The 9,852-nt window shown below is 39.1% G+C and overlaps 1 protein-coding gene across 1 annotated transcript in view; it reads left to right on the plus strand.

Annotated features, from left to right (window-relative positions):
* Positions 1-9,852, plus strand: part of LOC103269967 (WD repeat- and FYVE domain-containing protein 4-like) — a 116,471-nt gene that overhangs the window by 67,414 nt on the left and 39,205 nt on the right. The window contains exons 19-22 of the mRNA XM_021717323.1: positions 2,037-2,268; positions 3,356-3,501; positions 4,566-4,677; positions 5,377-5,567. Coding sequence (XP_021572998.1) covers positions 2,037-2,268; positions 3,356-3,501; positions 4,566-4,677; positions 5,377-5,567 — 681 coding nt within the window. The remainder of the gene's footprint in view (positions 1-2,036; positions 2,269-3,355; positions 3,502-4,565; positions 4,678-5,376; positions 5,568-9,852) is intronic.

Here is a 9,852-nt window from a genome sequence, read left to right on the forward strand (position 1 = left end):
TTGGATATGGAACCCACAGATATACAGGACATACTGTATATATTTATATACATATTCATATATTTAGTGATTTTATAGTCATTATGAAAATATTCAAAATATAAACACATTTTGAAATAACTGAAATATAGAGAAAAGAAGAAAGATTATTCATACTCTTGCTACTTTATTATAGTTTTAGTTTCTTTCAGTTTTTCCCTTTTAAAAAAATAGTATGGCCTCACTGTATAAAAAAATTTGGATACCACTTAGTTCACTTAACCTCCCATTAAAGTTTTTTACCCACACACTGAAATCATCATTATTTTAAAATTTGTGACAATCCATTGACATCTTCTTTTAATTATGTTTTGTTGAGATAATTGTAGGTCAACATTTAGTTGTAAGAAATAATAGAAATCTTGTGTATACTTAACCTAGTTTCCTCCAATAGTAACGTCTTGTAGAGCTATAGAACAATATAACAATCAATATATTGACATACAATCTGCCTGTTTATTCAGATTTTTCCAATTTTATTTGTACTGGTGTGTATTTCATTTCTGCAATATTATCTCATATATAGGTTTGCTTATCCACCATTAGAATCAAGATATAAAAGTTCTATCACCATAAGAGTCTTTTATGTTGCTCTTTTATATTCACACTCATCTCATTCTCATGCTTTCTCTCCCTTATCCCTGATCCAAAACCTGGAAACCTTGACTCTAAAATGTTGTCATTTCAAGGGTGTTATACAGTCACGCATTGCTTGACTATGGTGATGTATTCTGAGAAATGCATTGTTAGGCGACTTCATCATTGTGTAAACATTATAGAGTGTGCTTGCAAAAACCTACATGGTATAGTCTACTTTACAATGAGGCTATATGATATTGCCTATGGCTTCCAGGCTGTAAATTTGTACAGCATGTTATTGTATTGAATACTGTAGGCAATTGTGTCATGATAGTGAGTATTTGCTTCAGCACTATTTGTTGAAGAGGCTATCCTTTCTCTATTGAATTGTTTTTCATCTTTGTCAAAAATCAGGTAAGCAAAATTACATATGTTTATCTCTATGCTGTCTATTCTTTTCCACCAATCTATGTGATTTTTCCTCTACCAATATCACACTGTCTTGATTATTATAGCTATATAATGTCTTATTATTACATAGAGTAGTTCTTCCCACTTAATTCTTCTTTTTCAGAATTATTTAAACTATTTAGAACCTGTTCCTTCCCATATAAATCGTAGAAATAGCTTGTCTATGTCTACAAAAGGCCTTGCTAGTATTCTGATAAGAATTGTATTATACCTATTGATCAATTTGAGAAAAATGACATCTATACTATATTGAGTCTTTCTATCCATGAACCTGCTATGTGTCTCCATTTATATAAATCTTCTTTGACTCTTCTTCACCATTTTAGAATTTTCAGTATACAGATCCTGTACTTATTTTGTTATTTTATTTTATTATGCATAATTGCAAATAGTATTTTTTAAAGTTTCTGCTTGTTTATTGTTAGTCTATAAAAATGAGCTGATTTTTGTGTATTGATCATGTATCCTGTGATCTTGCTGAAGTCACCAGTCTTAGGAGATTTTGTTTTGTTTTGTCTTAAGTTTCTTTGAAATTTTCTACATGGACATGTCATCTGCAAATAGAAACCATTTTATGTCTTCCTTTTCAACCTATATGTCTATAATTATTATTCATACATAAAACTTAATTAATGTGTCAATACTGGACACTTAAGTTCTTAGTAGAACGACTGGAACAAGAAAGGTGAACATTTTTGTGTCTCTTAAGATTTCTTATCAAATTTGTTTTCAAGGTACAGTGTCAGTTTTTTGCTCCCAGCAGCATTTTACAAGTTGTTTTGCTGCATACTTTTCAGATTTGAGAGTTATTTTTTAATTTTTAAAAATAAAGTGAATTTGTCCTGTGAGACAAGAAATAAGGTGAATCGTATTATGTCACTTTGTATTTATTTGATTAATTCTGAGGTTAAGCACTACTCACTCCTGCATCCTTTTTATTTCAACAGATGTTGTATATTCAGACCTTACCAGGACCTTTCCTCTCAATGGATCCATCTTCATTTGTGGATGTTTATGGATATATTGCTACCCCTCGAGTTTGGAAACAAAAGTCATTGTTAACTTGGCGTGTTGGCCCTACATACCTCTTTGAAGAAGCCGTTTCAGTGGAAACTCTGGAAGTTATTAACAAACTTGGCCCAAGATACTGTGGTAGCTTCCAAGCTGTGTTTGCCCAAGGTATGGAGTGTTTTGATTTATAATGTTCATGCTGATATTAGTTTTTAAATAGATATCCAGTTATTTATAGCATATTTATAAAGAATAAACTCAGCATTATGATCAGTCATTAGAGAAGACCCCTGTAATTGGATCATTATATATTTACAACCCAACAGAAAATGTCATAGAAAAGGAAATGACAATATCCTTTAGATTTCAATTCCAAAGCTCCTAATGGAGGAGGGTTGAGGGTAATACCATCAGCAAGGAAAGAGAAAAGAGAATAAGATAAATAAGTTACATTCCTTTTAATGAAGAAGCTTTTTAACTAAAGTATACTGTTGTCATCAATTATTAAACAGGCAGACAAAACATCTACATTTTCATTATTGATTGTTGGTTGTTCAAGCAGGGAGCATTGCTCTCTGTGCTCTGTCAAATCAAGGAGGTCAACTCCTATCTGGAAAGAATAGTAAATGAATCTATGTACAGAGCCCTGTACAGAGGCCTATGTGTGGTGAAGGGCCATTGAGCACTGCCGAGGGCTTTCTTCTTGAACTTCACTTTCTACATCAAAGGCAGTGGTCAAAGCCATGGGATGAGGTCAGGTCTAGAGCCAAAATTTCACTGACTGTATATTTCTGCCATTCTTCTCTAGTAGCTCATTGGCTCTTGTTGAGTCGGTATAGGTGTGCTAAGTCCAATTTGGATGTTTGTAATGGCTGTGCAACTCATTGAAAATCAGGCCATTCAGCTCAGTCCATTTTCTTTTTTTATAAGTCAGCTTTCTTGTCACTTAGCAGTTTTGTTTTGGGAGTGAGGTTATTTACTTGATAGATGTTTTAAGCTTTGGTAATGTACACCTGGGATGCCTCTATTTTATAGTAAGAGCAGTCTTTGGAGATTTTGCCACAGTTTTCTATAAGCATCAGAGAAGCAAAACATGATTTACAAACATACAACATGCAAAAACATGCAACTGACAACATAAAAACATCCTCTCAGTGATTACTTTGCTGTGTGACAGAGATATTTAGTCATCTGAAGATTAACTTTTTTCTCTATAAAGTGAGACTAAAAATGATTAAAGACATTGTTGTTACAGGAGAGGACCTGGACAGTGAAGCCATGCCTCTTGTTGCAGAGGAAAAGATTTCCTTTGGACTTCACATAGCCAGTTCCTCCATCACCAATGTAGCAGACATCAGAAATACTTACAATGAGGTGGATAGCCGCCTGATTGCCAAAGAGGTACATCTTCTAACTTTAGTTACTGCTCCCTGTTGGAGTCTTCATCTCATGGCTGGCCTCAGTTTTCAGTGCTCGAATAAACACTAATTCGTGTTTGTACACAAGTAGATGGATACATGCATGCTTCCCATTTCCTTTGTTAAAATATTCTGTGCTTCCCTATCCACTAGCATCCCCAAGAGTCAACCTTTTATTTATAATTGTTTAGAGAAGAAAGTGTGTGCTGTTCATCATAGAGAAACAACAAATGGAATACTTTCAATATCTTTGAGACATGGAGAACACTGTTGAGATTTCCTTTGCCTGGGTGCTAATGATGCACTATCACTAAAAAATGCTGAGTTTTTTTTTTTTAAAAAACAGCAAACTTGGGCAACCCCCTCAGGTCCCCTCCCACTGTGGGAACTTTTCTGTTTTCTCAATAAATCCTGCTTTCTAAACAACAACAACAACAACAAAAACCCAGCAAAATTGCAAAGGCATACATGTTTGTAGATGAGGATGCTACTGGATTTACTTTCTAATTTCTGCATAAAGATCTCTTGCTTAGTGCTGATGAATTTTGGTTGCTTTGTTTATATTCTCTTTACCCTCTTGGGCAGAGGATCCCCTAGAGCATGGTGGAGGTGATCAGGAGCTAAGTCCTGTTGATCATCAAAGCTGTGCCTTTCTAGCAACATACTTGCTGATAGAGAACACCAGAATTTCTGTCTTCCGGCCTCTCTGAAACTTGTAGAGGTTGGGATTGCAGAACCTGGACAATACTAAACTGAACTAGTGGCAGCCCTGGCCTTAGTGGCATTGTTTCACCTGAAGAAGTTCTTGGGTTCTTGGTCTCATTAGAGCCTCACTGTGAGCATGTGGGACGTTAGTGACTCTGATTATGTAATCGAAGCTACTCACTTATAATGAAGCCACTGCCTGGGAGGCAGGATCCATGAGCCTGAATTTAGGCTTCAGTCCCCTGACATTTATTCAATTACTATTCATTCACTGATCATCGCTGATGGACATCTCTTCTTTTCAAGGATTTTCTTAGGACTAACTGTTGCTAATTTCCCTAGATGAACATTTCATCCCGTGACAATGCTGTGCCTGTGTTCTTGCTGAGAAATTGTGCTGGCCACCTGTTGGGTTCTCTGCGGACCATTGGAGCTGTTGCTGTGGGTCAATTAGGTAGGTCACGCTGGAACACTTACTAGAACTTGGGAAGCAGGACTCGTACTGTCACAGCTTGTGTGCCCTGGGGTTCTGGAGTGGCAGGCAGAATGGGTCATGCTGGCGGCTAGCGTGGCGAGGGCCAGAGTTGAGAGTAAAGTCAGAGTTGGCCTCAAAGAGACTGTAGGTATCAATTCACTTGCTCACATCTGATGATTGGTAATGAATTCAGCTACTATCCAGGCTGACCTCTATGCACAACAGGAGCCTATCTATCTAGTAAGCACAGTGGGGACTTTGAGAAGAGGCATTGGCTGGGGTTGTTTGAGTGAAAATTGCCAGTCGTTCAATAGCAAAGCAACAAGTTGGCGCAAAGTTCTAGCCTGCAAGATCTAGAGGACAGGCAAGAGCCAGTGGTTGTCAGAACAGTCAATCAGGAAACCGAGGCTTATAGGTGTGTTTGGCTTATCCAGAACTCTGGAGGCTGCAGCAATCTGAAATACTCTGGGCTGTTTCAGTTATGTGATGACCAAGAAAGGACTCAGCACAGGCTCTCTCAGCTACCTAAGATTTCCAGCCTGTCCCAGGTGCACAGGTCTCTCTGGCTGTGGGTGGATGGTGGCACTGGCAGCTCATTTGCCCTTGTAGCCTGCCAGGGGTTTTCCACTGCAATGAAGCTGTGATATTCTAATGAAATGCCCCCTTTGTCCTGCACAGGGGTGAGAGTGTTCCACTCTAGCCCTGCTGCCAGCAGCCTGGACTTCATTGGCGGGCCTGCCATTCTCCTGGGTCTCATCTCCTTAGCGACAGATGACCACATGATGTATGCAGCTGTGAAAGTTCTGCACTTGGTCCTGACCAGTAATGCCATGTGTGACTGCCTGATGCAACACATCTGTGGGTACCAGGTAATCCACTCTGCCATATGAGACTGGGACTCCTCAGCGGACTGTCATTCCAAAGGTGCAGGCACGAGCTTTGCATACTCCAGTGGCATTTACTATAGGGTAACTTCTAGAGAAGGAAAGCTGAAAGTCTGTGGGTCCTGGACCAGCATCACCACAGCAGAGGAGGGCCAGGTGACAGACAGCCTGAGAGGATCTCTGTTCAGGATGGGTATGCTCACTTGTCTGCAGCTTCTGGCTAGCTCCTCTCACTGATTAATTCAAGTGATTTGTGTGGTCTTCTACTTTGTTTCTAGCGTGATGACTAAGAGCCCAGGCTGAAGAGCAGACTGCCAGGATTTAAGCCCTGCCTCTTCCTCTAACTTGCTATTTAACTTTGGATGAGTTACTTACCCTTCGCCTTGGTTTTCCCACCTGTAGGATGTGGACTGTCAAACCTCCTGTATCATAGAGTTGCAGTGAGGATTAGATAATTTCATACAAGTGAAGGGATTAGAATTATGTCAGCCCAGGATAAGTGCTCAGTAACTGTTAGTCATTTTTAGTTCTTAATCTGTGTATGCTTCAGTTTCCTCATGTGTAAAATGGGAATAACAACAGCACCAATTTTGTAGGGTTGTAGGTGTGTCAATATATATTGAGAACTTAGAAGAGGGCCTGCACAGAGGAACTGTTGTATATGTGTTTACTGTGATTATCAGTGCCACTTACAATTGAAAAATTCTGATGAGACATGACCATTACCCTCTAGTAACTTCCTGCATGGCTGGGAGGAATCAGGAGGTTCAGGAGTAGCGTCGAGGTCTGGACCAGGTCACTGAGGCATGCAGGTAGGGGTGACCTCTTCTGGCACAGGGGGTGCTGGGAGAGAAAACCTCCTGTCTCTTTGGCTCTCAGATCAGAGTCTGTGCAGAAGAAAACTGCATGGAGTCACTCTGGGCATTACCTCTCTCTCTGGACTACTGCCCCAGCCTTTCCCTCACAACCCAGGATGTCAGTTAAAATCATACAATTCATATCTGATAGTGCCTCTCCTGTGTGAAAACCCTTCAGAGGTGTCTGATCACTGATACCATATCCTTAACTCCTTAGGCAGGTTTACAAAGCCTTTCTTTTTTTAAATAGATAATTGACTTTTACTTGTGATTCATGAATTGCTTCAGCTTTCAGTCTTCCTTTTTCAGATCTTTCTTCTGTCAACACTTAAAAAATTTTTTTTTAATTTTAAATATGTGGGGTACAATTCAGGCTTAGGTATACAAATGTTCATTATGCAGGTACCTTTGTTGATAAAACCTTTCAAAACTGGCCTCCAACTTGTCCTTCCAGTTCCATCTCCACCCCAGTGAACATTTCAGCTTACGCTCTCACCTCCCCAAATCCTACACCTTCATGGATCACTAAACGGCATATGACTTTCCATACCTCTGCCTTTCTCTCCCAGACACACTCCTTCTATATTTTTTGATTGGACTCAAATAGCAAAGGCAGCATTCCCCTCCCACAGCCGAGTGTATGGTTGTCTCCTGGTCCCCTTCAGTTCTGTTGGGTATCTCAGTTTTAACTGCTGTCACACCCACGCTATAATGGTCAATCTGCACATCTCTACTGGATTGGAATCTTCTAAAGGTCTCAGCATTTCTTGTTTTTTTGCCATTGTTTTACTGATATCATGTAGACACTCAGTACATATTTTGAGAATAAGTGAATTATTGAGTCTGAGTTTACATTAAAACTCAAGAATTGGGGCTCTTGGAATATAAACATTTTACTTGATTATATTTTTAAGGATAGTAGTAGATGGATTTATTTCAGTACAACACAAGGATATCTACTGTGGTTAGAGATTTTAATAATTATTGTGAGCATTTCTAAAAAGGTGCAAAGCAGTTCCTTCCCTTGTGAATGTATCTAGAAAGATAAAAAAAAAGTGCCATAATAATTTTAATATAAATAAAAATACAAGAAGTGTCCAAGAGTCTCTTCAAGATCTAGTACATACTCTGGCAACTCAATGGCTAGTCAGTTACCTTGCCAGAAATTTTGAGCTCTTAAGAGAGCTGGGACCATCTCAGGCTCACAATGGTCTCAGAGAGGGTTCAGGAATGAGAATTCTTAAGAGAGGGAACATGCCACAGAAGTGCATAAGTGTTGACCTCACATGTGGATAGTGAGTCAAAGAAAACTTCATAGAAAAGGCAACTGGACCCTGAACAATTATCATGATACTATAAGAAAGGGATTGGCAGTAGTGGGAAACTGCCGGGATCGGGGGGACGGGGGCAGTGGGGGATGGGGGAGCACACTTCATCAGTAAGGGTACCTGATCTCAAACCAGGTGACATGGAGACCTAAGTGAGTCCCAAACTTTACCTGTGCAATGACCATTTGCATACCTAACCCTGAATTGTACTACTCATCCTTAAAATAAAATAAAATAAAAAAAGAAAAGAAAAGGAGGCCAGTCAGGAGGGCACCGATGACAGGGTTGGTTGATTTTCCAGAAAGAACTGGTTGAAACAAGGAGTGGCCCATGGATAGAATCAATTTATTCAACTTACATTGAATGAATACTTCCTAAGACCAGGTGCTGTGCTAAGCATTAAGGATACAAAATGAACAAAATGAGTTTTGACCCTCCCTTCATGAAGCTTACTACCTAATGAGGTGAAAAGAATGATACTATTAACATGAGAGGGAGATTCCTGAAATGCTTCCTTTGTTTTTACTTTTTTTTTATTTTAAATTTTTAAATTTTATTTTAAAAATGTGGAGTACAATTCAGGAATAAAGATTCCCAGATTCACAGATTTAGTGTACCTTACACATGAAAGCAGAAGAAGGAAATTTTAAATCTCTTCTTCTGTTTGAAAAAATAAACACTTCAAATACTTATGTCTTTGGGGAAAATCCAAAGGAGAAGGTGGATGGTGGTAGAGGAGGTGAGAAATGATGAGTTTGAGTAAAGAAATAGAATTATTTTATTTTTTGACTTCCTTGTCTACTCTTTATAAAACAGAACCTCTATCCTCTCTCATTCTTTTCTTTTCTTTTTGAGTTGGAGTCTCACTCTGTCACCCAGGCTGGAGTGCAGTGGCATACACATGGCCACCCCGGTATCGACTTGCTGGGCTCCGGCGATCCTTCCACCTCAGCCTTCCAAGTAGTCGGAGCTACAGGCGCGCACTACCACGCCGGGCTAATTTTTGTTTTATTGTAGAGATGAGGAACAAGTTGCTGGCGCTGGTCTCGAACTGATGGGCTCAGGTAATCCACTCACCTCGGCCTCCCAAAGTGCTGGGATTACAGGCAGAACCACCGAGTCTGGCCCTCTCATTCTTTTCTGAACACTTTTTCTTGCGTTGTTTTTCTTTATAATTCACATGCTCAATTGTGTGATGTCTGTTTATCTGTCACCATGTTTGTGGTTTGTTTCACCCCCAGACATAGACATGCTTCATGCGGGCAGGGTTTGTTTACTGCTGTACCCTACAAACATGTGATTGATAGTAGGTACTCAGTAAGGACTTGGGAATGAATCAATGAATGAAACAAGAGTCTTTATTCAGCTAAATGGTTTGCTTAGAAATGAATTTCATCACATTTTAGGTTTTTCTCTGTGTCTGTCTGCTTGTTTGCTGATTGGTTGTGAGAGCATAAACCTTTCTATATGTTATTTCTGTCAAACTAATATATCACCCTCTTTTCAGACTAGGTGACAGCTAAGTTTGATAGTATGTATGTTCTTTATTATTATTATTTTATTATAAAGATGTGGGTTACAATTCAGGGTTAGGTATACAAACGTTGATTATGCAGGTACCCTTGTTGATGAGGTATGCCCCTTCCTCCCCTAGCAGTTTCCTTCAACTGTCAATCCCACCCCCCTCCCCTGACAGTTTCTTACTACTGCCAATAGCTTTCTTATAGTATTATAATTGTTCAAGTTTCACTTATGAGTGAGAAGATATGGTACTCTGTTCTTTATTTCTGTGACAGATCACCAAGTATGATCTACTTTAAATCCATCCAAGTTGCTGCGAAGTCCATATGTTTGTCCTTCTTTATGACTGCATAATGTTCTATTGTATATGTACCACATATTTTTAATCCAGTCCAGCTTCTATGGGCAACATGGTTGGGTCCATCTTTTTGTTATTGTGAATAGAGCTGCAGCACACGTACGTGTGCAGGTATCTTTTTTGTAGAATGATTTGAGTTCCTCTGAGTATATTCCCAATAGGGGAATTACTGGGTCATATGGAAGGCCAATTTCTAGTTCTTTCAG

This window comes from Carlito syrichta, unplaced genomic scaffold (assembly GCF_000164805.1).
Source record: "Carlito syrichta isolate Samal-C Ts95f unplaced genomic scaffold, Tarsius_syrichta-2.0.1 Scaffold309653, whole genome shotgun sequence".
NCBI lineage: Eukaryota > Metazoa > Chordata > Mammalia > Primates > Tarsiidae > Carlito > Carlito syrichta.